This window comes from Rousettus aegyptiacus, unplaced genomic scaffold (assembly GCF_014176215.1).
Source record: "Rousettus aegyptiacus isolate mRouAeg1 unplaced genomic scaffold, mRouAeg1.p scaffold_m13_p_5, whole genome shotgun sequence".
In the NCBI taxonomy this organism is placed as follows: domain Eukaryota; kingdom Metazoa; phylum Chordata; class Mammalia; order Chiroptera; family Pteropodidae; genus Rousettus; species Rousettus aegyptiacus.
The window spans coordinates 279,698-306,836 of NW_023416308.1; the positions used below are offsets into that span (position 1 = coordinate 279,698).

The following is a 27,139-nucleotide window of genomic DNA, read 5'->3' on the forward strand; positions in this document are numbered from 1 at the left end:
GCTCGGGGCCCCCAGCGCAGCCCCGCGGAGCGCGCCCGGGGCAGTGCGGGCGGGGCGCTGGGCGCTGGGCCCGCCGACGGCCGCGCTCTTCGGCGGCCTGCGCTGAGCCGTCAGTAAACGGTAGTGTCTGCTTCCTACTGTCTCCGTTTTTCAGACTTTGTACTATCGAGATAAAAAGCGAGATGACGCAGCTCAGAGAAAAGTTTTGGAAGGAGACGTGGTCCAAAGCGAGCAGTTTTCTAATCCGCGGAATCCAATAAATTACCACTCAGTGGCTTAAACAGTACAAACCTGGAAACATGTAGCAAGGAGCTAGAATCAGATCCCGGGAAATGAGAGGTGCCGGAAGGGAAGGAATGAATATCCATGAGTAGTTGGGGAGGGACCTGGGTTACTGTGAAACGACCCACATTGCCCTGTTCTTCGGGAGACACCTGAGCAGTCTTAGGGAATCACTGCCCAGGAGAGCAGTCTAGCGAGGACGAGGCCCCGTGTATCTACAGGTGGTGGGAATCCAGTCGTTTCTGCACCGGGACTGTGTTCACCATCCCCACTGATCTCCTCTGCTTGCCAGCAACACGCTGGAGGGGCATCAACATATTTTCTCTGCTCTTTGCTTTACAGAGTAGCTCATTTATTTACATTTAGACAAGCATGGGATATTGATTGTTAGCTGTACATCTTTGAGGCAGTGGAGATATATACTTGTCTTAGCAAATAAATAGGCTTTCTTGATAAAAATATTCAGGAATCAGAATCTCGAACTGTGGTTTAAAAAAGAAACTAGCGATTTTTAAAAGTTGGAATACTAATAAACAAGAATTGTACCGTTTTAAGATTGCTAAATTGTAATATTCTGGTCAATCTAGATGGGATCATACCTATGGAGTTAAAGATTGTGAACAATTTGGGATGAATCTAAGCTCTGCAATCAGAACAGCTTTAGATAGTCTTGGTGGTCCCCATTGTTAGCCATATATGGTTGTACTGACTTCTAGACCCATGCATCTGAGAAGATATCTTACATTTTAAAAGTATAGTATGTTCTGTCTCAACAGGTGTTTCTCCAGTTCAACAGGTGTAACTCCAGTTAGCTCATATGCATTTGGTAAACAGGAGAATGATGCCAGTGAAATGTGGCAATGATGTTGGTTTATTTGCATTCTACCCTAGGCAAAAGGATTGGAATAGAGGAGAATGATAGGAAAGGAAGGGAAAAAGCTGGAGTGTTGCATAGATATGTGCCCTGTCAGCTCTATTTTAAGAAAAGTTCACATGAAGAAAATATCCTATGAGCACCAGGGTCTCCCTCCCCAGAGAGGTGTACCCCGGTCCTACACAAATCTTGGGTGGCAGGCTACACTTTTCCCGTGCTCAGCACCTCTACTTTCTTATTTTTGCATTAAAACAAGATCTCTATAAAAACATGATTAATGACTTTGCTGCATAGAAAGTTTGATGTTTATAAACCAGGTAAAGGAGAAAATGGCTTAGCTTGGATCCCTACCATCTCTAAACACTCATATGCTGAGGCTGAACCGCGCAGCCCAACATACTGCAAACATTCTTGTTTTACTTTCCTACTCACTCACGTGAAATGTACCTTCCCACATGCCCTGTGGCCACCTCAGTGGTCATGCACTACTGTGCATAATTTACACAGGCCTGGCACCACGTAGTACCTACAGAGTGATCAGTGAATATTTTTCCAACTCAAATTACATGGCTGAGAACAGATGAATAGTTCATTCATTTCTTTCAAATAACTGACATTACAGAATTTTACCTTTTAGACAACAAAAAGTAGATATTGCCTTACATTTCTATTGATCTTTAATTAATATCACAGATACTATTAATTGAGCACCCACTGTATACAAAGAACCCTGTGTGCACATCATATGCATCATGTGATTTAATCATCACTGCTTGTTTTTGGCAGAACTAGAATCTGGTCCAACTTAGTTGTCAAATTCCTTTTTTTAAAAAAAAAAAAAACATTGCATGGCGCTGCCAACTGTGTAATTCTCAAAGTGCTTTTACATTCATTGTGTCTTATGCATGAAAATCTCGTATAGTACATTGTTAATTTCTTTTTACCAAGAAGCAAGCTCATTATTTTGGGAACTCGTGTTCTAAATATTAAAAAAACAAACAACTTTTGAGATAATTGTAGATTCCCATGCAGTTGGAAGAAAGATCCCATACATCTTAACTTAGTTTCCCTCAGTAGTAACATCTTACATAATTAGAGGACAATGTCACAACCAGGAAATTGACATTGATACAATGCATAACACTCGTTTATGTGTGTTTATTTAGTTCTCTGTTCTATAACATTAACTACCACAGTCAGGACATTGGACAATTCTGCCTCAAGAATCCCTCCTGCTGTCTTTGTATAGCCACAGCTCCGTGACTCCCTCCCCCATACCTTCCATAGCAGCCACACCTGTTCACCATCTGATTTTGTTATCTCAAGGATGCTATGTAATTGGAATCATAAAGTGTGTATTTTGGAGGGTTGGCTTTTTTCACTCCTCATAATTTCCTTGAGATGCATGTATCAATAACTCTGTTCCTTTGTATTGATGACTAGTACTCCATGGAATGGCTACAATACAGGTTAGCCAATCCCCTGATGAGGAATATCCGATTGTTTTCACTTTCTGGCTACAATGAATAAAACTGCTATAAACGTACACATACAGGTTTTTGTGTGAATGGGCATTTTCCTTTTGAGAGATAAATGCCCAGCAATGCAGTGATGGGCTTTGTGCATTTTTAATTCCCCATGAGAGCAACGTCCGGGTCCAGACATGATCGTTGTCTTTATTAGTGTTCTGGTTACAGAGATGAGCAGCTGTGGGGGAGAGTCCTGCCCCAGTCCTGTATTTTAATGAGCTGTTTTGCTAAACGTGAGGCTTTTCAGGGATGCATCTACCGTGTCACACCCGGACTGCTTACAGTGGGTGGACCGAGGGTTGTGGCAGTAGAGAGCGTCATGTCCAGTGAGGACTGGGTTTCCCCCTTTCGCTCAGGGATGATGGCCCCTCTTCCTCTGCCTCCGCACTCAAGCGCCTGGAGCGCAGTCAGTGGACGGATAAAATGGATTTGCGGTTCGGTTTTGAGAGGCTCAAGGAGCCTGGTGAGAAGACGGGCTGGCTCATCAACATGCACCCCGTAAGCACCTGGTCTTTTCTTCCCCCTCAGGACCTCCTCTGCACCCCTGTGGTGGCATAGCCGTTGTCTGAAGAGTGGGTGACACCAGGTGCAGGAACCTGTTGTCCAGATGGTACAGGGGAAGACGAGCTTGCTTGTAGCTCTGCTACGTTGTTCCTTAACATCACTGGGCCATAAAGAGGCCCCTGGGAAGACTAAGGGGAGGGACATCCCTATCATCCATCAGACTAAAGCTTTTGAGGCTGAGGGAGAAATTGAGAGACATCCCTGCTTGGAGGCTGTTGTTTCGGGGTCCTCGTAGGTGGGGCTGCAGCGGGGAGGAGAAAGAGAGGGGCTCTTGGACTGTGTAGAGCCACGGTGGCTGATTCTCTTGTAGACTGAGGTTTTAGATGAAGATAAACGCCTCATCAGTGCGGTGGATTACTACTTTATTCAAGACGACGGGAGCAGATTTAAGGTAAACCCCTGAACCCCAAGAAGCTAAACCCCACGCAGTGACGAGGCAGAGCTGGGCCCCAAGTGGCGAGTGTTTGTTAGCTCTGCAGCTGTGTGGAGCGGCTTGGGACGCTGCTAGTGTGCAGCTTCGTGAAGACCATCGGGAACGTGGGCCCTCAGGGCCACATGGGTCACCACTTAGATGTCTTAGAAGCTGGCTCGGGAAGACTGAAAGACGAGCAGTGTGGTGTCTCAGCCTGGTCCCTGCAGCGTGTGTGGGCCCTCATCTCCTGTTGCTCTGTCTCGTGAGACGTCTAAATCAAGAGTGCACTGCATCTGAGTTGCTCCTGGCTACGACAGCAGACTGCCTGTTTTCACCATTCTCTCTTTCTTTTTCCCATCGCCCTGAATGGGTTGGTGAACCTTGCAGGTTGCCTTGCCCTACAAGCCATATTTCTACATTGCAACCAGAAAGGTAAGTCTGTGGTTCATAGAATCAGTTCAGGCAACCTGTGCCTTCTCGTTCTGTGGGCGGTGTCAGAACTGGAAATGAAGAGGACAGAGAAGCAGGCAAGGAAGGAAATCTATTTTACTAATGGAAAGCCCTTTCACTATTTTCCTGATTTAGGGCTGTGAGCGAGAAGTTTCATCTTTTCTGTCCAAGAAGTTTCAGGGCAAAATTGCTAAAGTAGAGACTGTCCCCAAAGAAGATCTGGACTTGGTGAGTGTCACCTGTGCCTTCCAGGGTATATAAAGCTAGGTCCACTCTGCTGGGAGCGAGATGGGAGGAGGCCAAGGTCAGCACCTATGGGTGGGGGGACAGTGCAGATGATGGGGCCTCGACGGCTGTCTGGATGTCCTCTTCCATGAACTCTAGTGGCATAGCAATGCCACATAGGGTTGGACAAGGAGCTTTGGAGTTGCCATTCTGACAAATACATTTACCTTTGAGTCGTTCTGCCTGTATTTTCTCTCCCCAGTAAAGTCCTTTTTCTCTTGAACTTACAACAATCTCTTCATCCGTAGCCAAATCACCTGGTGGGCTTGAAGCGGAATTATGTCAAACTGTCCTTCAACACCGTGGAGGACCTCGTCAGAGTGAGGAAGGAGATCTCCCCCGCTGTGAGGAAGAACCGGGAGCAGAGCCACGCCAGAGACGCCTACACGGCCATGCTCTCCAGGTCAGCTTCGTTCTCGTAAGCGGAGCAGCTGGTCAGTCCGCCAGGACTGTTTCCCACTCTTCCGAAGCTGATGCGATGGCTAGGAGGGTGGGCAACCCAGTGATTAAGTTACCTTAACGACTGGCTCTGTTCGATATGGATTACTTTTGAGCAATTAAGTAGACTGTCATATGTTCTCTGTTTGTGTCAAATGAAAGGTGGCTTCCTGTAGTTTATTTTCTTTTTTAGCTGTCCGTTTTTTCTTATGTAGGGGGGTGGGTTTGTGGTTCTAACACTGAGTTGCTGTTATAGTAAGGACATTCTAGATTTCTAATCCTACCACCTTAACACAGTCTGATTTCATGGCTTATGGTAAGCGTGAAACTGTGTGCAAATTTTATTAAATGCCTACATTTACAAAGTACATCTTCTCCAGTTAACCTAGGGTATTATACAGAGAAATTCAATATAGGCCACCAAACACTGTTCACCAAACGTTTAGACATCAATAGTAATAGGAAGCAGGGTAAGAGATTAAGAAGAGGAAATCTTGGCAAATTAAAAGTTGTGATGACTTTAGAAGAACTGATTATATCCGCTGACAAAGGAAGATGAATTTGTGACCTGACATTTCTGCACCACCACCACCCCCAGTGGCCCATAAATTACTTTGAAGAATATTACAATGTGTAATCAGAGACTGAGTCCCCAGAGGCCTGAGCCTTCTCTAAAACTCATTGTCTTTTTTCCCCTTAATAGTCCATTCAATATCTGGAAGCTTAGTGGGCTAATGTTGGAGAGCATATTCTAGTGACAGTGATTTCCTGCTTGGGTAGCATAGGAATAATATGGTACAGAAACAGTTACCATTTACCCGTCACTTGACTATGTGGAGAACCTCGTGACCTCAGCCCAAGACACTCCTGTAAGGTGGGTCTGTTATTGTCATCCTCGCATTCTTGGTGAAGAAACAAGCTCAGTGAGGGCCAGTCACATTTGTAGACACGCCTCCCAGGTGACAGTTTCTTTTCTTTGTTCCTTTGATTAGGCTGTAACCTACATCCTATAAAATGCACATGTCCTAGGCATATGCTGAATTTCCTTTTGTCTGTCTGGCCTGCTGATCAGCTAGGGAGGGTCATCTAAGGTCATTCTTAAGGGCCTGCTCTGGTCATTTCAGTCACCTCGATTTACCTTTTGTATCTGTGCTGTGTGGACTCTGGTCTCCCCCAACTCCTGGCGGAGTGTAGTTGAGTAAGCTGTGCATGCTCTCTGTTGTAGCGTCCTGCAAGGGGGCGGGGCGATCATTGATGAAGAGGAAACCTCCAAGAAGATCGCCGACCAGCTGGACAACATTGTGGACATGCGAGAGTATGACGTGCCCTACCACATCCGCCTCTCCATTGACCTGAAGATCCACGTGGTGAGTGGGCTGTGGCCCGCAGGCAGTTCCTGACAGCCGGGTGGCGTTGCGGATAAAGCCACCGAGAGCAGGCTCACAGCTCCCGTTAATGCACTGCACGTCCTGCAGGCTCACTGGTACAACGTCAGATTCCGAGGAAACGCCTTTCCAGTGGAGCTCACCCGCCGCGATGACCTGGTTGAGCGACCTGTAAGTTCTCGCATTTCCTCCACCCTGAATTTCCCACTGGTTTCTCGAGAGATCTAAATCAGTGCTGAAAAGTGAATTTGATTGAAAGATGTTTGCTTTTTTTTTCCTTCTAATACTTTTTTAAGAGAATGATGGAATAATCATTTTCCTCGTCAGTTTCTGACCCAGGAGTGGTTTTGCTTTACACCTGTGCATCCCCGGGTGACGTGAATGTCTGAGCTAGGCTGGATCTGAACGTTTGAGGGAGCGCTCTGACTTCCGTTCTGGGGAGCTGATGGTGAAGTGATGCGAAAAATGGACTTACAACTGGAAGGCCTTAGTTCAGGGACAGCTTCGTGATCTCGGGAACGTCTGTTTTCTCATTTCCAAAATGAAGGTGTCATCTCTGTGCCTTCAGTCAGTGTTGTCACGCAGGTCATACAGGGTCAATGTACTTGAAAGAGCTCGAGGATTCTACAGCTCTAAGCTCTTCACATCCTTTCTCACACGTTTGCTTTCAAACCGTCAGTGATCATGGTCCTCGATGGGGCTCAGTCAGCCCCAAGACACCTGTCCTACTTTCTTCGGAACCTTCCCCCTTGGCTGCTCGACTCTTGCTTTTAGCAACTGGAGGTAGAGCCGCTGATGGTGGGTGTCGCGAGGACCACCAGGGTCTCCAGAGCTCAGCTTAATGAGTGGCCAACGCAGTGCTACATCATGTCCCTCCAGGATCCTGTGGTTTTGGCGTTTGACATTGAGACAACCAAACTGCCCCTCAAGTTTCCTGATGCTGAGACTGACCAGATTATGATGATCTCCTATATGATTGACGGTCAGGTGAGCAATGCTTTCTGGGACGTCAGCTCCCTGGGAACAGGGTCCTTGTCTGGTCCCCAAACCAGAATGGTGTCCACCCATTTTGAGGGGTGAATAATGAGCAAGTGGAAGCCAAGAAAGCGAATAAGTAAGTTGTCAACATCCAGCCACGTTCCCACCTTCTGATAGAAACCTGAGACATTGGGGTTTGGCTAGTGCATCCCCTTGGAAAAGCTGGGGCACCTTTGGGTTGCCGCAGAGACTTACAGTAAGAGTTCCTGGGCTGAGTGGTGAGAGGCGTGTCTTCAGCTTCTAACCCACACTGACTGCTGGCGACTTCCAGGGCTACCTCATCACCAATAGGGAGATTGTTGCAGAGGACATTGACGACTTCGAGTTCACCCCCAAGCCAGAATATGAAGGGCCCTTTTGTGTCTTCAATGAACCCGATGAGGTAAAGAGGTGTCATTGGGCAACTGCCAGTATGTGGGGTGAAGCGGGGGGCAGAGGCATGTTGACTCTGATGGCTGTGGCATTCATTTGGTCTTGACAGCTTCTGCACTGTGTCCAGTGGCGTCCTTGTGTGGGGGGGGGGCGTGGGTGAGAGGGAGAAGAAGGGCAGGTCTGCTTCTCCTGAACTATGGGAGAGGGATTTGGAAGGAGCTCGAAAGGGAGAAAAGGCCGCCTCTGACTGCTGTGACTCGTTGAATTCAGGTCCATCTAATCCAAAGGTGGTTTGAACATGTGCAGGAAACCAGACCCACCATCATGGTCACCTACAACGGAGACTTTTTTGATTGGTGAGTCTAATGCCTAACTTGTAAGTAACAAAGCGTGTTCGGAAGGGGACGTCGCATGACACTGAATGTACCTAATGCTACTGACTGCTGCACTGAGAAGTGGTTCAGATGGAAACAGTGGCGGGGCGGGGCGCTGCCCGTGCGAGGAGTTCCTGGTTCGCGCAGTGTCCCCCGTGGGCGGTCGTCTCTGTCTTGGACTAGTGTCTAACGGCCCTGCGTGATCATCTGTCCTCCCTCGTCCCAGGCCATTCGTGGAGGCCAGAGCAGCAGCCCATGGGCTGAGCATGTACCAGGAGATCGGGTTCCAGAAGGACAGCCAGGGGGAGTACAAGGCGCCCCAGTGCATCCACATGGACTGTCTCAGGTAGGCCCGCAGCTTACCTGGCGGCTCCCCGTGTCTCGCGAGGGCTTTCTGTGAGTGAGGTCCAGGCTCCCTTCTCTCCCATGCTGGTCAGGTCCACCCTCTCTCAAGGGGAGGAAGGTGGCCCGTGAGGAGCAGCTCCCACCCGTGGGGAGACAGCGGCGGTCGTCTTTGGCTGGGTCCTGGGATGCACTGTCTTTTATCGTGTGCTCATCATGCTGCGCACGCATGTCGAGTGTTGGCCCTCGGGGTAGGGACGCGCGACCAGAAGGCAAGGCCTGGTGGTCAGTTCCCGTAGCTTCCCCACCCGAGCCCGAGATGCGGCAGCCCAGCTGTGTCTGGAGCGGCTGGAGTGTCCAGGCCGAAGATGAGCATGTGAGGTGGCCCAGAGTGCTGAGAGGTGGCTGGAGTGTACGGAGGTCTTGTGGGTCGTAATGTGAGCAGGAGTGAAGAGAAGGTGGCCTTGAGATACGTGAGAGGCGAGGACTTGGGGATTTACGGATCAGGGGGCAGGGGCTCAAGCGACACGGGGAACACTGGGTCTCGGGCTTGGGTGTGGGCTTCGGGGACAGGGCAGAGCTCAGGTGACAGGGCAGGCCTGGGAGCCCTTCCATGTGGACATGGCACGGGGTCGAGAGCCATGGGTGTCCTTGCGTATTTCCTTGCTAAAGGGACCGTGTACAGAGAGGAGGGGAGTTCAACATCAGGACCTCAGGGGTGGGGACAGCAGGCAGAGGGTCCAGCAGCACCGACGGGACACGCTGCGGTGGGGTCCGGCGGAGGCTGCAGGGAGCGGGTCCTTGCCCGCCTGCCTTTCTGTTTCTCCCCGGAAAGAAGGCTAGGGCCTGGCGCGCCGGCTCCAGCGCCTCCTCGAGTTCGCAGGTGTCCGTGAGATTAACTGGAGCACGAGGGTCTTATGCTGCATGGGGTCCCCGCAGATCTTTGGGTCCTGTTAGGACGCTGCGGCTTCCTGTGTGCGTCCAGCTTTGCTGCTTCTCGTAGTGGCCTTAGCTCTCGCTGTCCTTCCCAGATGGGTGAAGAGGGACAGTTACCTTCCTGTGGGCAGCCACAACCTCAAGGCGGCTGCCAAAGCCAAGCTGGGCTACGACCCTGTGGAGCTGGACCCCGAGGACATGTGCCGGATGGCCACCGAGCAGCCCCAGGTTCGTGTGCCTCCGCTATGGCGCCTACCGGGCAACATGGGGTGTGGAGTGGGGCCGCGCTGCTGCGGGCTCGGACTGCTGGAGGAACTGTCGCCCTTACCACTGACGTTCTCTGCAGACTCTGGCCACGTACTCGGTGTCAGACGCAGTGGCCACGTACTACCTATACATGAAGTACGTCCACCCCTTTATATTCGCCCTGTGCACCATCATCCCCATGGAGCCCGATGAGGTCAGTGGCTCTCCTGGCCCTGTGCCATCTCACTCTGCAGCAGGCTGGTCCCAGGCGGCCGCTGCAGCCGGGGCTTCGGTGTTTGGTTCAGAGGCTGGCGTCTCCCACAGGTGCTGCGGAAGGGCTCCGGGACGCTCTGCGAGGCCCTGCTGATGGTGCAGGCCTTCCACGCCAACATCGTCTTCCCCAACAAGCAGGAGCAGGAGTTCAACAAGCTGACGGACGACGGCCACGTGCTGGACTCAGAGACCTATGTGGGCGGTCACGTGGAGGCCCTGGAGTCGGGCGTGTTCCGCAGTGACATCCCCTGCCGGTTCAGGATGGTGCGCCCCCCGAGTGTCCTGAGGCTTGGTCGGGCCCAGAAGCCACAGGGCTGAAGGAACCCGTGCATCCCCTTCTCACCCTGTGGGACCCTCACTGGACATCCTTTGTCCGGCCCTGGTCTAAGACTCTGCAGGGTCAGCAGCTGGCTCCTTCTGGAGCGTTCTCTGCAGCATCCTGCCTGAAGCAGGTTGGCATCTGTCTCACCTGTGTCCTCTCTCTGTCGTTGGCACTAGAATCCCGCTGCCTTTGACTTCCTGCTGCAGCGGGTGGAGAAAACCATACGTCACGCCATCGAGGAGGAGGAGAAGGTGCCCATGGAGCAGGTCACCAACTTCCACGAGGTGACGCGCCGGGAGGGGCAACCGCATGCACTGCCGTGTAGACTGGCTGCTTTCACCTCCTGCGTACTGGGGCTTGGGCACCGAGACAGGTGACTCAGGTGTGCTTTGGTCAGGTAGGACAGAACAGTGTCGTCACAGTGGATGACCCGACTTGGTGCAGGAGAAGAGTTTTGCAGAAGAGACACAGATCTCTGAGCAGGCTGTCGGACGCAGTGGTGGCTGGACGGAAGGCAGTGACGGGTCTCATGCCAGTTCACTCAGACGCTTCGTGGGCAGGGAGAGGCCACTGGAGGTTTTTCATTTCCTTTCTGTTGTTAAGGAGACTTTAAAAATGATAGTAAAGTCCTAGAAATTACAGAGTAGAATGTAGTGACTGTGCAGTCCATCAAATGGATAGAAAGCCCCATTTGCAAGATGTGTCACGTGACGGGAGACCCCAGGGCCCCCGCTGTGCTGGTCCCGTTCTGTTGGACGCAGCACAGCTCACGTCTCCATCAGGCACCTCTCAACATCTCTCCTGACTGCACCCCACAGGTCTGTCCCCTTTGCCACCATGGCTCTGTGTCCTTTCCCTGTGAGGCACCAAACCTGGGGTTGGTCCTGGAGGCCCTGACACATGGCCCGGCCCCCTGCAGGGCCCCCACCAAGTACGCTCGCTGCTCTGTGTTTAGAGTTTGCTCATCGCGTTTGCATTTGGGATAACTTAGAAGCTCATTTCTGCACTTACAGGGGCAGTTTTAATACTTCGTGCAGGGTTTCTGGGTGTTTGCTATCAGAAGGGTTTTGGGCTAACAGACTTGCTCTTGGTTTATACGGTCATGCTGGTGGCAGTCCAGCACTGCAGGTCAGCGTGGCATTTGGTCTGAGAGGGCCTGGGCTTCGGCCTACACTAACCTCTCAGGCCGCCTCGTTCATTGGGTGAGTGGTTTCTGGGACAGAGACAGCATGTCACACACTGTACCTTGGGGGCTCACAGGGGCCCCAGGAAGGGTGTCTGTTGATACTTTGGCCAGGTCCCACACTTGCTGGCAGACAGGCCATGCCATGTGAGGCCACAATTTTATGCCATTTTCTTCCAACTCCAAAAGTTCTTGGGTAGATGCTGCTGCTTCCCACGGTGTTATCCTTACTGGGGCTCTGCCCTCTCGCAAGCCTCCTTCACCTCCAGGTCCTGGTGGAGACCTCTCCGCCTGGGACGTGGTGTTAGCTTTTACGACTCTGTACAGTCTCCTCTTCCGTTTTTACCTTGGTTGCCAGCCTCCACTTCTCTCCCCTTTGATGTAGGTGTGTGACCAGATTAAGAGCAAGCTCACCTCCCTGAGAGATGTTCCTAATCGAATCGAGTGTCCCCTGATCTACCACCTGGACGTGGGGGCCATGTACCCAAACATCATCCTGACGAACCGCCTGCAGGTGAGACGGACGCCCGCATCGGGGCTGAGGTCTTCCCGCCTGACCCCTAATTGTTGTCTCCCCATTGCCCCCCAGCCTTCTGCCATGGTGGACGAGGCCACCTGTGCGGCCTGTGACTTCAACAAGCCGGGAGCAAACTGCCAGAGGAAGATGGCCTGGCAGTGGAGGGGCGAGTTTAGTGAGTGCCAGCCCGGGGTGGGTGGTGTGGTCAGCAGGGTCTGGGCGCTGTTCTCCTTCACGGACTCTCGTCCCGCCTGCCCATCACTGCCCCCAGTGCCAGCCAGCCGCAGCGAGTACCATCGGATCCAGCACCAGCTGGAGTCGGAGAAGTTCCCGGCCTTAACTGCAGAGGGCCCCACCCGAGCCTTTCATGAGCTGTCTCGTGAGGAGCAGGCTAAATATGAGAAGAGGAGGTTGGCAGGTGAGCAGCCTGGTGGCCGTAGTGTTACAAACCCCTCGTCTCCAGCTCGTGGGACTTCGTGGGGCTGTGTTGGTGCAGCAGCGTGAGGTCTTAACTAGTAGTTGAAGCAGATCAGATCGTGATGAGCTAGGTCTTGCCGTAAGCTTCCTTTCTTCACGCCTCCTTCAGCGAGTGTTCAGATGCTGAAGTCTTCTTCCTGTGGTTCTGGCATGTTTGGCCCGTTCACACCGGGACTGCACTTCCTTTGATGTGACAAACTCGCACATGGCTTTCTCGGCTTCCTAAGCGCCTCTGTGCTCACCTGGAAAGCCGGGCTGGCATCCTCTGTCTGCCTGCTAGCTCTGTGTCCGGGAGGCTCACGCACACCCCATCGTGCTAGATTACTGCCGGAAGGCGTACAAGAAGATCCACGTGACCAAGGTGGAGGAGCGCCTCACCACCATCTGCCAGCGGGAGAACTCTTTCTACGTGGACACTGTGCGCGCCTTCCGGGACAGGCGCTACGAGTTCAAAGGACTCCACAAGGTGAGTCTGGCCTTCAGGAGGCCACAGCAGAGTCCAGTTTCTGAGATGAGAATGCGCGCTTGGCACCGTCTGGGCAGTCGTGGGATGTACAAATGTCCCTTCAGGTTCCTGCTTTCGCTTCTTCTGTGCGCACACCCAGAAGTAGGAGTGCTGGGTCACGTGGTAATTGGGTTTTTGATCTTTTGAGGAACTGCTATTTCATCTCACTTTAATTAACTCTTAAGTTACTTGTTCATTTGTCTCACGTACTGAAGTGAGTGACTGTCTCGTTCTTCAAAGTCTTACTTCCAGTAACTGGCACATAGTAGGCAATCAATAAATGTCTTAAGCTTTTTGTTCTTTAAATACCGAACCTTAAAAAAAATGTTTCTGTCATCGAATGGGAATGCGCCGACATGTTTTGGGTCTTCTCTGCAGTTCTTTATCAGTTGCTTTTGCCAGGGCCCTCTCAGTAGCTCTGTTCCCCTAGGTCCAGTTAATAGAGACACAGACAGGCCTGGCTCCCTTAGCCTCAGGACAGCTGGTTGCATCATGGAAGCTGGTGACGTGGTGTCGTAAGCCCACCCTACGGGCACCTGCCAGCGGGAGCCTCCCTGGCATGCTGGGGACCTAGCCCTCAGCCCCTCCTTTGAGGGGCAGCGTCCTGGGAGGTGCAGTCTGTCCGTGGGCACGAGGGCCAGGGGTTGCTGTGTGCCTTCTCTGCTGGCACTAAAGGCTTTTGGGGTCTTGCGCCTGCCCAGGCTCCGCACTCGCGATCCGTCAGCTCCTGGGCCCATACTAGTTCTGTAGCGCCTGTCACTCATGGGGACGGGCCTCCAGTGCTGGTACGTGCCGGACGCTCTCCAAGGTACTGAAAATGCGTCCGCTGGGAGAGTGAGGGCGGAGCCTCCGAGGTGGGAGGAGCATGTCGCGTGTTGCACCGCGTTGGCAGTGTCTAGCCTAGCCCGAGGGAAGAACGGGGGAGAGGGCATTCACACGCCCGAGTGCCCGTGTCTGTCACTCGTCCTACTGGCGGTCGGGCCAGGTTAAAGGTGAGTCAGGACACGGGAAAGCCAGGTGTTGCTCATGCGGACCCCGTGTGGGACAAGTCGGTGCCGAACCGTGAGCAGTTTCTTGGGTGGTAAGAGCACTGTGGTCATGCGGGAGCATGTCCTGGTGTTGAGAAGCTGTGCACTGAGGTGGCTGGTCTCCACAGCTTCCGCCTGGTGGGGCCAACCAAGACGACGGATCGCGGGGGTGTGGCATGGTGCCAATAGGGCCTCGCGGGGAGGCACTCGCGGTCTTCACGCAGTTGGGTTAAGTTTTCTGTAGATTCGAAACTTTAAGAACCTTGGGCCGTGACTGCGGGGAAGGTGGCTGGAGGAACTGAGGCGGTGACAGTTGTGTATGGGTCTCAGGTGTGGAAGAGGAAGCTCTGCGCGGCCGTGGAGGCGGGCGACGCGGCCGAGGTGAGGCGCTGCAAGAACATGGAGGTGCTGTACGAGTCCCTGCAGCTGGCGCACAAGTGCATCCTCAACTCCTTCTACGGCTACGTCATGCGCAAAGGGTACGCACTTGCCGCCCGGCCGGGGGCAGAGGGCGCAGAGCTGGCGGGGCACCGCGGCCTCGGTCCACAGGCTGCGGGAGAGCAGGGCTGGCTCGGGGCTGAGGGGCTGCCACGCTACCTCGGGGCATCAGGGGACACGGGCACCACGGGGCGTGCTCGTCCGAACCTCCTGGACCAGAGACCGCGGTGCAGTTGTCTCCGCCCTCAGTATGTGACTTCGTGAATGTCATTGCTTGGGACATGGAGGGGTCCGGGCAGTTGCTAAGCACTTCTGTGTGGGCTCACGAGGGGTGTGGAGCCTGCAGAGATGGGGAAAGCAGGAGATGGTGCCTCGAAGCCACTGGACACTTCCCGGGGTTGGGGCTGCAGGGAGGTGAGGCGAGGTGGGACCTGAGTGTGGACACTGGACATGACCAGGTGCATGGAGTCCCGAGGGAAGGCGAGGCCTGCCACTGGGTGGGGGGGGGCATGAGGAGGGTCAACAGGGCAGCTCTGGTGGGTGGCGTAGGGACTGGGTTTGAGGGAGGGTCACTTTGTTTAGTTCTGTTGCTTTTGGGTGGCGGGGGTGGGGGCAGAGTTCCTGGCTGCGGCCAAGCGCACCTGCAGGCTCGTTCTCCCTGAGCTGGAGGGGGCGCGCGGCGTGTAGGAGACGGGGGATGGCGTGAGGTGGCTGGTGCTAAGGAAAGTGTGAGAAGGATCACAGGGACACACAGCCATCTGGGCTGGTGTGGAGAGTCCTGAGACTGAGGTCATGAGCTGTTGCAGTGGCGGCATGCTGCATCCTTCCAGAACTTTCTTGGGCTGATAGAGAAGTGTTTTCATCACAGAGCTAATTTCCATCTTAGTTCTCCTGCTCTGCTTTCGAGTTCCCTTCCTGGCACCCTCCTCGCCCTCTTCTGACCTCCCTGGTGACCCCCAGAAAGAGCCTCTCCCACAGGCTGTGCCTGTCCCCCCAGGGCCCGCTGGTACTCCATGGAGATGGCCGGCATTGTCTGCTTCACGGGCGCCAGCATCATCACCCAGGCGCGGGAGCTGATTGAGCAGATAGGGTGAGTGCTGCGTGTGGTCAGCGCCGGGGCGGCAGGCCGCACCAGGACAGGGAGGGAACCGGTTGGTGATGATGGAGTCGGAGGCCACTGGGCATTTCATTTGATGGGCTCATGCCAGGCAGGGCCTCGTCCACCGTCTAGATCTAACACTGGCTTCTCGCACGGGGGGACCCAGTCCAGCTCCTCGTGACCCCTTTTACTGTTCCCCTGAAGGAGGCCCTTGGAGCTGGACACAGATGGAATATGGTGCGTGCTGCCTAACAGCTTCCCCGAAAACTTTGTTATCAAAACAACTAGCGTGAAGAAGCCTAAAGTGACCATCTCCTACCCGGGGGCCATGCTAAACATCATGGTCAAGGTGAGCCTGGGTCTCCTGGCGGGGCTGCCCCCTGGACTGGGTTTCCGCACCACCACTGTGGCACGGACGTGGGGAAGGGGACTCGGTGGCTCTCGCTGGTGTGCTCCCCTTTCTCGGCTCCAGCCCCGCTGCCTGCCCTCCAGCCTGATGCCCTGTGGGGACCCTGTGCTTGGAGCTCACCGCTGTGAGCCGGCAGGCTCCTTCAGCTCAGCACTCCCACACTTCTGCTTTTTGTTTTGTGTTGTGGGATGACATTAGCCTCACAGGAAAATGACAAAAACAGCACAGAATCCCTACGCACCCTTCGGCCCGCCCCCGTAACGTTCTTACCTTCTGCGACCCGCGGCGCAGCTGTCAGAACCAGGGAGTCCAAGGCGGCACAGCACTAGCTAAACTGCAGCCTTCGTTCCGCTGTCCCAGCCGCACGAGGACCCACACTGCGTGTGGTCTTCTGTCCCCTCGTCCCTTCCAGTCTGGCATGACCAGGACACTCGATGAGTACCGGTCAGGTGTTTTGTTGACTGCCCCTCAACTTGGATTTTCTGTTTTTTTCTTGTAATTAGGCTGAGGTTATTTGGGGTTTTGGAGGAACACCACAGAGGCGAAGTGCCTTGTGCAGCACTGTTGGCATGTGGTGTCAGGATCTGCGCTTGAGGTCGCTAGGTGCAGCTTCCCCACCGTGACATCCTGTGAGAGTCGGAGTCCACGCTGGGGAGGACTCCTGCTCCCCGCTAGAGTCTGGCCTCGTTAAAGCTCCGCAGTTTCTAGCGCACCCCAAGGAGGAGACATTCTGAGACTGCTGGCTCGGCGCCCTCACTGGCTGTGCGGCGGTCATCACTGGTCCAGACAATGACGGCTGAGGCTGCCCCCTCCATCCTTGTCCTGCAGGAAGGCTTCACCAACGACCAGTACCAGGAGCTGGCCGAGCCTGCCTCACTCACCTATGTCACCCGCTCAGAGAACAGCATCTTCTTTGAGGTTGACGGCCCCTACCTGGCCATGATCCTGCCAGCCTCCAAGGAGGAAGGCAAGAAACTGAAGAAGAGGTAGGAACCCCACAGCCTTTGTGCCTGGGGAAGGGAATGAGCGAATGCAAGTTAACAACTCATCTAGGAAATGGACCAGCAGCCGGGCTGGGGACACGTCTTGGTTCTGCTGCTCGGCCTTTTTGATTCAGTTTGGAAAGCCGTTGTCGACACTGGTGCCACCAGCTCTGTCGTCTTCCTGTTACGTTACATTGGAGGAATGAGCTCGGAGCAGACGGTGCTCACTGCTGGGCGGGTGCTAGAGGGGCGGGGAGGGGAAGAAGAGAAGGAGGCGGGCGCCGGGGTGCGGGGAAGCAGCCAGTGCCGGGCCCCTTCCCAACCGCGCTCGCGTGTTTCTAGATATGCCGTGTTCAATGAGGATGGCTCCCTGGCCGAGCTGAAGGGCTTCGAGGTCAAACGCCGCGGGGAGCTGCAGCTGATCAAGATCTTCCAGTCCTCCGTGTTCGAGGCCTTCCTCAAGGGCAGCACCCTAGAGGAGGTGTACGGCTCTGTCGCCAAGGTGGCCGATTACTGGCTGGATGTGCTGTACAGCAAGGTGAGCTTGCACCTCACCTGGCTCTGACAAGTCCCGCGGGCAGAGGGGCCCACTGTTCCATGGGCTCCCGGAGAGAAGGTGGCAGATGAACTCAGGGCTAATTCTGATGATATCCGAAGACTTGCTTAGTTCTAGTGACTCCCAGAATTCCCCGCAGTTTCTGTATCCAGTGACAGTTCTCCAAAGGAAACAAATAGCATGATAATGAAATAAATTGTAAGGGAAAAGTTTGCCATCACAAAAACTCTGATTTTTAAAATCTTTGTTGGACCTGTCAATGCACACACAATTTCTACAATTTAAATGACGTTGGCTTATCTTTGACGTATCCGATAGACTTTATTGTCGTTCCTGCGTTGCTCTCTAGTCTTGTATTCCATCGGGTTTGTAGGGTTAATTTGCAGAGCCAGCCCTCTGCTGTTGGTGGCAGGTGGCTTCAGGTCTCCATCGTGAGAATGGCATTGCAGCAAACACCTCGGTACAGATGCCTTTCCCTCTCCTGCTTGGCTTGCTAGGAAGAGGCTTTCTGGGTGAAAGGAATGCTGGAATATTCTGGAATGCCGTCTGGCTTCCTTTGCTCTGGGCTTCTGGATCTCGGCATGTCTTGTTCTGTGGAGAGCTGACCGGCCCCCGGGAGAGCAGCCAGGGGGACTCACTGGTGGCGCTCGCGGGCCGAGCAGACCTTACGGGGAGTCGACAGCGTGAGGTCAGGGGTGCGTGTGCACAGGAGTGTAGGCTGGGGCGTGGTTCGAACTCTCGCCGTGCCATGGTGAGACTGCCCTCGGACCCACACGGCCGCCCCAGCTAATCTGGCCGGGGACCCTGGGCCCTGCACAAGGAGAGGCCCGGGGGCGCCCTGCTACCTGTGCGTGATGCCCTGCCCACTCTTCTCCAGGCGGCCAACATGCCTGACGCCGAGCTGTTCGAGCTGATCTCTGAGAACCGCTCCATGTCAAGGAAGCTGGAAGAGTACGGGGAGCAGAAGTCCACGTCCATCAGCACGGCCAAGCGCCTGGCCGAGTTCCTGGGAGACCAGATGGTGAAGGACGCGGGGCTGAGCTGCCGCTACATCATCTCCCGGAAGCCCGAGGGGTCTCCGGTCACGGAGAGGTGAGGGCTCCCAGGGCGAGGCAGGGGTTCCCGAAATCAGGAAATGCAGGTTTTAAAAGCACCCATTGGTTGGAAATAAGGAGCGATGATGCCAGTTGTAGGTGACCACGTAGACCAGCGCTCACACCGTGTGCATGGGACTGTGGGTGACACTCACTTTGGAGGGAAACCAGCGGCACGTGGTAAAGTGGGCGATGCCTGATTTACCCCACATCCTGCATAGCCACCGTGTTTACACTGCATTAAAGAGCAAAATTTGGGAACACCATAAGTGTCCTTCAACCAGAAAATGGATAAATGAGGTTTTTATGCAGCGAAGTGCCATATGGGGTTGGAGTGACGGTCACAGCTACGTGTTACGACACTGATCGAGTTCAAAGCAATGTCGAACAGAAAAAGGGGCAGGAAGATAAGTACAGTGTACCCCCTGTGTAAAGTTTACAAACGCGGAAAATACTCCTATCATTTATGGATACATACAAATGGGAGTAGCATGAGAACGTGCAGAGGATCGATAAACACCACACAGGGCTTGCGTTTCTTCCCGCGTGAGGACAGCGAGCAGAGCTGCACAGGCCGGCAGCTCGTCCTCCTCTGTGTTTCCACCTGCGCAGAAACAGGGCGGGGCTTGGAGTGTGACAGGACCGGGTGGGGGCGCAAGGCTGTTCGCTGTCTTCCTAAGTTTCTTTATGTTTACTCTTTCACAGTAACAAGTAATTCCTCCAGTGAAAGAAAGAGCGGTGTTGACAGTTGCCCAGTCACTTTGCCAGTGACATGCAAACTGGCCTGTTCTTTCAGGAGAGCAGACAGACTCTTCCCAGATGTTACCCAGCGAAGAGCATTTTAGAAATGTTTAATCACGTGCGTGCACATGAATATGTCATTTACGCGAAGGCATTGGGAGACAGCTCTTCGCAGGGGCCAAGCGCAGCACAGACTAAGTGGCCACTGGTGGGGCGTTAGTGTTTAGCCATCATATTTTAATACGACGAAGTGCTCTGTCATTATTTAATGCGATGAGCATTAGATGTTCGGTATGGTTTATACAAAATAACGACATTAAATGAAAACAGGTTACAAACTGTGTTATGAGTCCTTTTTTACAGTAAAACACACCGCGCTTGGTGAGTGCTGTGGCCGGCTGTGGGGAGACATCCTGGCTGAGCTCTGTGCCTGTTGTCACCCAGGGCCATCCCGCTCGCCATCTTCCAGGCAGAGCCCACAGTGAAGAGGCACTTTCTCCGGAAATGGCTGAAGAGCTCTTCCCTTCAAGACTTTGATATTCGGACGGTGAGCGCTGACTTTTTCCTACTTGGAGGTTTAAGAGGAAACCAGGCAGAGCAGAACGTCTGACTCAGGCCAGCGTTCTTCCTGGCGTCTTCATGGTGGACATGTGATGGGGGGCGGGGGCTGTTACCCCTCTGGGCAGACTTAGAAACACAAGCGGGGCCTTCCTTGCTGTCTCGGACAGAAGCGGGCTTGGTTCTGGTGCAGAGTCCTGTGCCAGCTTGGCCACCCGTGAACTGTGATCCTGGCAGCGTCATTGAAGCTCTCTGCCTCAGTTCCCCCTCTGTGAAAGGGGCATCTTCGTCGCAGAATTTCTCAGGGGATAAATCGGAATCAGACACCGGAGACGTTCGGCACAGTGCCGCCGCCACTGCTTTTCTCATGCCCCTGCCATCTGTCCCCGCGCGCAGATCCTGGACTGGGACTACTACATCGAGCGGCTGGGGAGTGCCATCCAGAAAATCATCACCATTCCTGCGGCTCTGCAGCAGGTGGGCTGAGGGCCAGGGGATGGCCCAAGGTGGCTTAGACGCTACAGAAACGGGCCTGGCTCGAGGAAGCTAGGTCAGCGGTGATTAGGTCTCACCTTCATGTAGGTGAAGAACCCAGTGCCACGCGTCAGACACCCCGACTGGCTGCACAAAAAGCTGCTGGAGAAGAATGACATCTACAAGCAGAAGAAGATCAGTGAACTCTTCGTCCTCGAGGGCAGGAGACAGGTAATGGGCAGCCAAGGCCGAGTCAGTCATGGCTGGGCCGGCCCGGGGGCACATAGCACCAGAGAGAGTCCCCTTGCCGCCATCTGTGACATCGGAAGCTTCCTTTCAAGTGTCTAGATTTTTTTTTCTACCTAAAAATATACACCTTGACACTCTGCCCTTTAATTTCCCCTGTTCTTTCATGGTAGGAGCTGACTCCTCCAGGTGGGGCGCAGGCCTGTCTTACAGGGAGCACCGTGCCAGTAGACTTGGTGCCCTGGAGTGAATCCAGCACCTGGGGACTTCAGTTTTCTAAACTGTAAAATAAAAATCTGTTAGAAACTAAAAAATACTGAAAACGCTATCATGAAAGGTACAGAGGTGCAGAGAGGCCAAAGGAGGGGGCTCTACCTGTTCTGCGACGTCATATTTCTCATGAAGAGGAAGGAGAGTTCTGGCACCAGTGGGGAAATGTGAAGGTTGCTTCACAGTGGTGGCACCCGGCGACATTATTGTGCGAGCTCAGCAGCATGGAAAGTTGAAATGGACTTGTCTGTAAATGAGCATCCGCGTGCGAGTGCTTGGTCCTGGTTAGGTGATGCCCTCGGATGGACGTCTAGAAAGGGGTTTGCTGAGACCGTGTTCTGAGTGTCGGCTTGTTCGTCGCAGGTGGGTGCAGTCCAGGCTCCGGCAGGCACCCTGAGCCCTGGAGCTCCCGACATGGAGGACTTTGGCCTCGCAAAGCCACCCCACTCAGCAGTCCCCGTCAGTACCAAGAGGAAGCGCATCCTCTGGGAGAGCCAGGAGGAGTCTCAGGACCTGGGGCTGACGGTGCCCTGGCAGGAGGTCTTGGGGCGGCCTCCGGCCCTTGGGACCACCCAGGTGAGAAGCCTCAGGGAGTCTGCAGTGGCTAGTGGGAGGAGGGAGCAGGGCTGCCGGTCAGGCCCCCGCGCTGGTGTACAATCTCCCTGTGGGGACCCCAAGGTGGGTCCTGACCCCCGAGAAGTTTGGCGAGCCATGCAGTCCTCACGCAGTGCTCGGACGTGTGGTTGCGTCGCCGTGAAGGGCGTCCTGTTCTACTGCGCGCCCCTCAGTCATCTTCCTTGTCTCTGCCTCCTTGTCCGGTCCCACGTCTGTCCCAGGAAGAGTGGCTGGTCTGGCTCCGGTTCCACAAGAAGAAGTGGCAGCTGCAGGCCCGGCAGCGCCTCGCCCGCAGGAAGAGACGGCGCCTGGACACGGCCAAGGGCGCGCCGCATCCCGGCGCCGTCCGAGAGGGGCCCACCACGGGGCTGGGGGGCTTCCTGCGAAGAACTGCCCGCAGCATCCTGGACCTTCCATGGCAGATCGTGCAGGTACGACAGGCCCCTGGGAGGGCAGGACGCCCCCAGGCCGACATCATGGTACCACCTGGCCAGCTCAGTGTCCTGGGGACCATCCTGTGGTCTGGGATGGCAGAGAAAGGGGAGGCCTGTCCTTCTCCTTCTGATTGGGTTGGTGCTAGAGGGTACGTGGGAGGTGGCCTGTCCACGGATATTGAGTTTTCTGTGATAGACTGAGGCCCACGCTGCCGTACGACCTGCTTCCTTTCAGATCAGCGAGACCAGCCAAGCCGGCATGTTCAGGCTGTGGGCTGTCATCGGCAGCGACTTGTACTGCATCAAGCTGAGCGTCCCCCGTGTGTTCTACGTGAACCAGCGGGTGCCCAAAGCGGAGGAGGGGCCTTCGTATCGCAAGGTATGGAAGACAGCTGGTCACGCTGGTCACTGTGGCCAGCTGGCTGCTCAGCCTCTGAGGCTCTCTCCACAGTGATGAAGGCCGCACAGAGGATCGGGGCCCTGTGAATGTGTGTCCCTGAGCGAGGTGTCCTGTACCCTCCATCTCCTGAGAACCTCCTCAGGACACAGCAATAGTCAGTTGAAACATGGATGTTCAGTGACAGGAGCTGCTGGTGGCCTTGTCCTGGGTGCACTGTCCCTTATATCCGATGTACACAAGTGACTGGGTGGACACTTGTCGGAACGAAGGCTTTGTCTCCACGGATCGTTCTGAGAGTAACGGCTTTATTGGGATGTGATCCTCACGCCATGTTGTCACTCATCTAAAGTGTAGCTCGGTGGCTGGGAGTGCGTTCACCGAGGCGTGAAACCATCACCCCAGAAAGAAACCCTTAGCCTCTCCTCCCCAGCCCTTGGCGTGAGCCCTCTGTGGACATCTCTAAATGGAATCGACGGTGGGTGGTCCTCCACCTCCTTCCCCGCGGTCACGTCCTCGTCGGCTTTCACCTGGGGTTTCCGTCCACACGCCCAGCCAGCTCTACCCAGAGTGTGGTCACCGAGGCCGTCCATGCATGTGTCTTGTTCGGGTGCTCACAATCGCAGAGTGAGCCGACACCTTATTAGACGAGACTTATGTGTTCATCATAGCTAGGAACTGGAGTGAGAAATGCCAGCCCAGAGACTCAGCAGCATGTGGATGTGGAAGGACGCAGGGTGCAGGGAAGGGTGCAGGGCAGCGGAGAATGGACAGCCTGGGGCTCCCGGAGGTTTCTTGGTGTAACTGGGAGAACGTCCCTTTCGGGGCATTTCTCCCTTTGGGTGCCTCTCTCCTGCTCCCTCCTCACCAGGACTGCCCCACTCTGCTCCCCCGGGGGCTCTTCTCTGTCCTCTGGGCAGGAAAACCCTCAAGCGAAACCCAGAAGATGACCGGAGGCAAATACACTGGGAACTCCTCCCCCTCCCACTCTGAGAGCAGGTCTGCCCCTCAGAGGTCTCAGGTTGCTTCTCAAAGTGATGCCCAGAGCTTGTAGTTTTACTTATTGAGTAAAGTGGAAGTGTACCCCACAGTCATGGGCACCAGAAGTCCTAGGACTGTTTAAATGATGTGTGTACGCCTGTGAGAGTGGGTGCGTATATGCGCGCCTGGGCAGGGGCCGTGCGTTACAAACATCACCACTTACCTCGGCTCTGTGACTGGTCATTGCTGTGCTGCCCCCAGGTAAATCGAGTCCTTCCTCGGTCCAACATGGTCTATAATCTCTATGAGTACTCGGTGCCAGAGGACATGTATCAGGAACACATCAACGAGATCAATACTGAGCTGTCAGCTCCAGACATTGAGGGCGTGTATGAGACTCAGGTAACTGCCTTCCCAGCTGAACCAGGCAGGGATCCCACCGGACGGAATTAAGGGCGAAAAACCCACAGCATGTCTGCCAAAGATGGCCTGAGAGTAGTGGGCCACCCCAACCACAGCGGCCCCCATCAGCCCTCGTCCCACCTCTCGGCCCTGTCCAGGTCCCGTTGCTGTTCCGGGCCCTGGTGCAGCTGGGTTGTGTGTGTGTGGTCAATAAGCAACTGGCGAGGCACCTGTCGGGCTGGGAAACAGAGACCTTTGCTCTCGAGCACCTGGAGATGCGCTCTCTGGCGCAGTTCAGCTACCTGGAGCCAGGTATGGCGTGTGCTGGCCGCCCTCGCTCTTGTCCTGCCCCACCTCCCGCACCTCTTGGGTGACCTGCGTGTCCCCCTGCAGGGAGCATCCGCCACATCTACCTGTATCATCACACACAAGGCCACAAGGCTCTCTTCGGCATCTTTGTGCCCTCACAGCGCAGGGCGACTGTGTTCATCCTGGACACCGTGAGTTCCTGGCCAGGGCCGCAGGGGCGCCTTGCTGGGGTGGGTCTGGGGGACAGCAGGTCACTGGGCAGGAAGGCGCCCAGCCTTCTGGCCTTGTTTCCAAATGCCTTGGCCCATGAGTACCCGTGGTGCTCGGACAGGAATCGGGGTACAGAGGCAGGGCTGCACAGAGGGGTGCTCTAGGCACTGCCCCCCTCCGTAGGGCGAAGGGCTGACACACCCTCGTTTAGGTGCGAAGCAACCAGATGCCCAGCCTCGGCGCCCTGTACTCAGCCGAGCACAGCCTCCTGCTGGAGAGGGTGGGCCCTGAGCTGCTGCCACCCCCCAAACACACGTTTGAAGTTCGGGCAGAGACCGACGTGAAGACCATTTGCAGGGCCATTCAGCGCTTCCTGCTGGCCTACAAGGTGAGTTATGGGGGTGTCCTGTCCTTTGAACCCCTCGCCTAGGCCGGTCTTCCCAGCTGCCTCATACCTTGTACCCAGGAGGAGCGCCGTGGGCCCACACTTATCGCCGTGCAGTCCAACTGGGAGCTCAAGAGGCTGGCCGGCGAGGTCCCTGTCCTGGAGGAGTTCCCACTTGTGCCCGTCCGCGTGGCCAACAAGATCAGCTACGGAGTCCTGGACTGGCAGCGCCACGGGGCCCGGCACATGATCCGCCACTACCTCAACCTGGACACCTGCCTGTCACAGGCCTTTGAGATGAGCAGGTGAGCGGCGCGCACAGGTGTCTCTTGGCGTTTCTGCAGCTTTGTCCACGTTGGTTGTTGCCGGCCTCGTCGGTTTCTGGCAGCGGCTTGTCCTTACTGCTTTCCATCCTCAATCCGGGACTTGCCCGGTGACCTGGGCCCCCACAGGTACTTCCACGTCCCCATCGGGAACCTGCCTGAGGACATCTCCACCTTCGGCTCCGATCTCTTCTTTGCCCGCCATCTCCAGCGCCACAACCACCTGCTGTGGCTATCCCCTACATCACGCCCTGACCTGGGTGGGAAGGAGGCCGACGACAACCGCCTCGTTATGGAATTCGAAGACCAAGCCACCGTGGAGATCAACAGTTCTGGCTGTTACTCTACAGGTGGGTGGGCAAGGCCTGCAGGGACCTCAGCTGCTGCTTTCTGCCATTTCTCACCGTTCTCGGGGTGAGAACGCCCAGCAGCGGACCCTCGGCACTTGGCCGAGGCTGTAGGGGCCTCTTGAGGGGTGGGGTGAGTGCGGGCCGGGCTCCGCAGTCAGCCCATCTGGGGCTTGTTGGCCGCCCTAGCGGAGATAGTTTTTCTGAGGCAGTGCTGGCCAGGGCAGGCTCTAGACCAGGGGTTGGTCAGTACATAAGAACTGGCGTCTGTGTGTGCAGTGTGCGTGGAGCTGGACATTCAGAACTTGGCCGTCAACACCATCCTGCAGTCTCACCACGTCAATGACATGGAAGGGGCCGACAGCATGGGCGTCAGCTTCGACGTGATCCAGCAGGCCTCCCTGGAGGACATGATCACCGGCAACCAGGCTGCCAGCGCCCCAGCCAGCTACGACGAGACAGCACTCTGCTCCAGCACCTTCAGGTGCCCGGGACCTGTGTCCCTGAAAACATCCGGCCTTTTGTTCTGCGTCCTCCTCTCCAGGGCAGAGAAGCTGCGTTTGGGCTCTGGGAGGCACACGAGACACCGTTTGACCCTTGGCCCATGTTTTGGGAGACTCGGGGCTGAGATGGTCACTGGGGCTCCCCCGCACTGGTCAGCAGGGTCAGGAAGCATCTCGGCACGATGACAGCTCTGGGTGCTACGTCTGGCCCCTTCCTGTGGCCAGAGGCGTGCCCTTGTGGGGGCTCCAGTTAACTGGGAGCCTGGGTGCTTGTTGAGTACTTGCCGTGGGTTGGACGGTGGGCTCCAAACGCAGTTGAAGCCAGGCAAAAAGTGGTCTGAGTCACAGGTTCAGCTGTCCAGAGAAAACTGCTGTGGGCAGGGTGACGCTGTGGCAGTGAGCAGGTGTCCTCTTCATGGCCTCCACAGCCATCACCCGTCACAGAGACGAGAAAACCGAGGCAGACGGGCTGATCTGCCGGGCGGACGGGTCCTGTGTCTGCAGGGCCGTGGTTGGCGGCCGTCAGTCCTGTAGCCTTCGTACAAAACGGAGACAGGCCTTCGAAAATGGCAGGGATGGGACTGATAGAGGGACAGCTCGGGGACACAAGTGCATGGTGCGGAGGGGGCCGGGGGCTGTCTGCGCAGGGAGGTGGCCAGTGCGGTTCTGAAAGGCGGGGTCAGACCACAGATGGCAGGACCGCCGCCGAGGGAACAGCTTTGTTGTGCCGTGTGGCGTCATCCGGGCAGTTTGGTGGGGCGGCCAGGGCGAGGCAGGCGGCTGGGGCCGTGGCCGTGTGGAGGCGAGGGGGCCCTGCAGGTCTGCTGGCGTCTGTGCTGGCTCTCCTGGCAAGGCTGGGCCTGCTGCACACCTGTCACCTTCTTATCCGTCCCCACGCCGAGCACGCGGGGAGGGCGCCAGGGGCTGTGTGAGGCGGTGACGCCCGGCATGGCGAGGGTGCAGGCGGGCTGCGGGGAGCCGCGTGATGGGGTCGGGCGGCGCCAGGGAGCGGGGCTCGAAGGCGGCCGCAGAACAGGAGGAGCTGGTGCCAGTGACCGTGAGCTCACGTGCTTATCGGTCTTCCAGGGTGCTGAAGAGCATGGTGGTGGGCTGGGTGAAGGAGATCACCCAGTACCGCAACGTCTATGCCGACAACCAGGTGATGCACTTCTACCGCTGGCTGCGGTCCCCGGCCTCGCTGCTGCACGACCCCGCGCTGCACCGCACGCTGCACGGCATGATGAAGAAGCTCTTCCTGCAGTGAGTGCCGCCGGCGGCTGTCTCCGGGCTGCGCCGACCCCTTGGTCCCCAAGGGCAGTAGTGAAAGGGTCCCAGCCCTGTCACAGCCTCCCACGATGCCTTTGCGGAGATGCGCTGTGCGATGCTGTCTTCCTGCCGCTCGTTTGCACAGGTCACCGCACACCACCTGTTCTGCATCCCATTTATCGTGGTTACCAGTGGGTCTTGGAGGTCCAGGTAGGGGTGTGCCCGACTAACGGACGGTTAGGCCATTTGCAGAACTTACTGTTACAA

General features: G+C 55.5%; 1 protein-coding gene across 2 annotated transcripts in view; it reads left to right on the forward strand.

The window, feature by feature from the left end:
• Positions 1-27,139, forward strand: part of POLE (DNA polymerase epsilon, catalytic subunit) — a 35,723-nt gene that overhangs the window by 519 nt on the left and 8,065 nt on the right. Inside the window, exons 1-40 of one of the 2 annotated variants that reach the window (XM_036221776.1) lie at positions 133-339; positions 3,042-3,183; positions 3,560-3,640; positions 4,049-4,093; positions 4,247-4,339; positions 4,645-4,799; positions 6,060-6,201; positions 6,310-6,390; positions 7,099-7,206; positions 7,529-7,639; positions 7,900-7,985; positions 8,230-8,349; positions 9,377-9,509; positions 9,628-9,741; positions 9,852-10,064; positions 10,299-10,406; positions 11,691-11,819; positions 11,895-11,997; positions 12,094-12,240; positions 12,620-12,765; positions 14,163-14,311; positions 15,268-15,360; positions 15,574-15,718; positions 16,607-16,764; positions 17,104-17,299; positions 18,195-18,409; positions 19,597-19,699; positions 20,107-20,187; positions 20,293-20,415; positions 21,064-21,276; positions 21,537-21,746; positions 21,985-22,128; positions 23,389-23,529; positions 23,688-23,841; positions 23,923-24,029; positions 24,260-24,436; positions 24,515-24,738; positions 24,886-25,106; positions 25,383-25,587; positions 26,693-26,866. In XM_036221776.1, the coding sequence (XP_036077669.1) occupies positions 3,109-3,183; positions 3,560-3,640; positions 4,049-4,093; positions 4,247-4,339; positions 4,645-4,799; positions 6,060-6,201; positions 6,310-6,390; positions 7,099-7,206; positions 7,529-7,639; positions 7,900-7,985; positions 8,230-8,349; positions 9,377-9,509; positions 9,628-9,741; positions 9,852-10,064; positions 10,299-10,406; positions 11,691-11,819; positions 11,895-11,997; positions 12,094-12,240; positions 12,620-12,765; positions 14,163-14,311; positions 15,268-15,360; positions 15,574-15,718; positions 16,607-16,764; positions 17,104-17,299; positions 18,195-18,409; positions 19,597-19,699; positions 20,107-20,187; positions 20,293-20,415; positions 21,064-21,276; positions 21,537-21,746; positions 21,985-22,128; positions 23,389-23,529; positions 23,688-23,841; positions 23,923-24,029; positions 24,260-24,436; positions 24,515-24,738; positions 24,886-25,106; positions 25,383-25,587; positions 26,693-26,866 (5,423 nt within the window). In that variant the 5' untranslated portion in view covers positions 133-339; positions 3,042-3,108. Of the gene's footprint in view, positions 1-132; positions 340-3,041; positions 3,184-3,559; positions 3,641-4,048; positions 4,094-4,246; positions 4,340-4,644; positions 4,800-6,059; positions 6,202-6,309; positions 6,391-7,098; positions 7,207-7,528; positions 7,640-7,899; positions 7,986-8,229; positions 8,350-9,376; positions 9,510-9,627; positions 9,742-9,851; positions 10,065-10,298; positions 10,407-11,690; positions 11,820-11,894; positions 11,998-12,093; positions 12,241-12,619; positions 12,766-14,162; positions 14,312-15,267; positions 15,361-15,573; positions 15,719-16,606; positions 16,765-17,103; positions 17,300-18,194; positions 18,410-19,596; positions 19,700-20,106; positions 20,188-20,292; positions 20,416-21,063; positions 21,277-21,536; positions 21,747-21,984; positions 22,129-23,388; positions 23,530-23,687; positions 23,842-23,922; positions 24,030-24,259; positions 24,437-24,514; positions 24,739-24,885; positions 25,107-25,382; positions 25,588-26,692; positions 26,867-27,139 lie in introns of those variants that run through there. The other variant, XM_016146002.2, reaches the window with a different exon arrangement.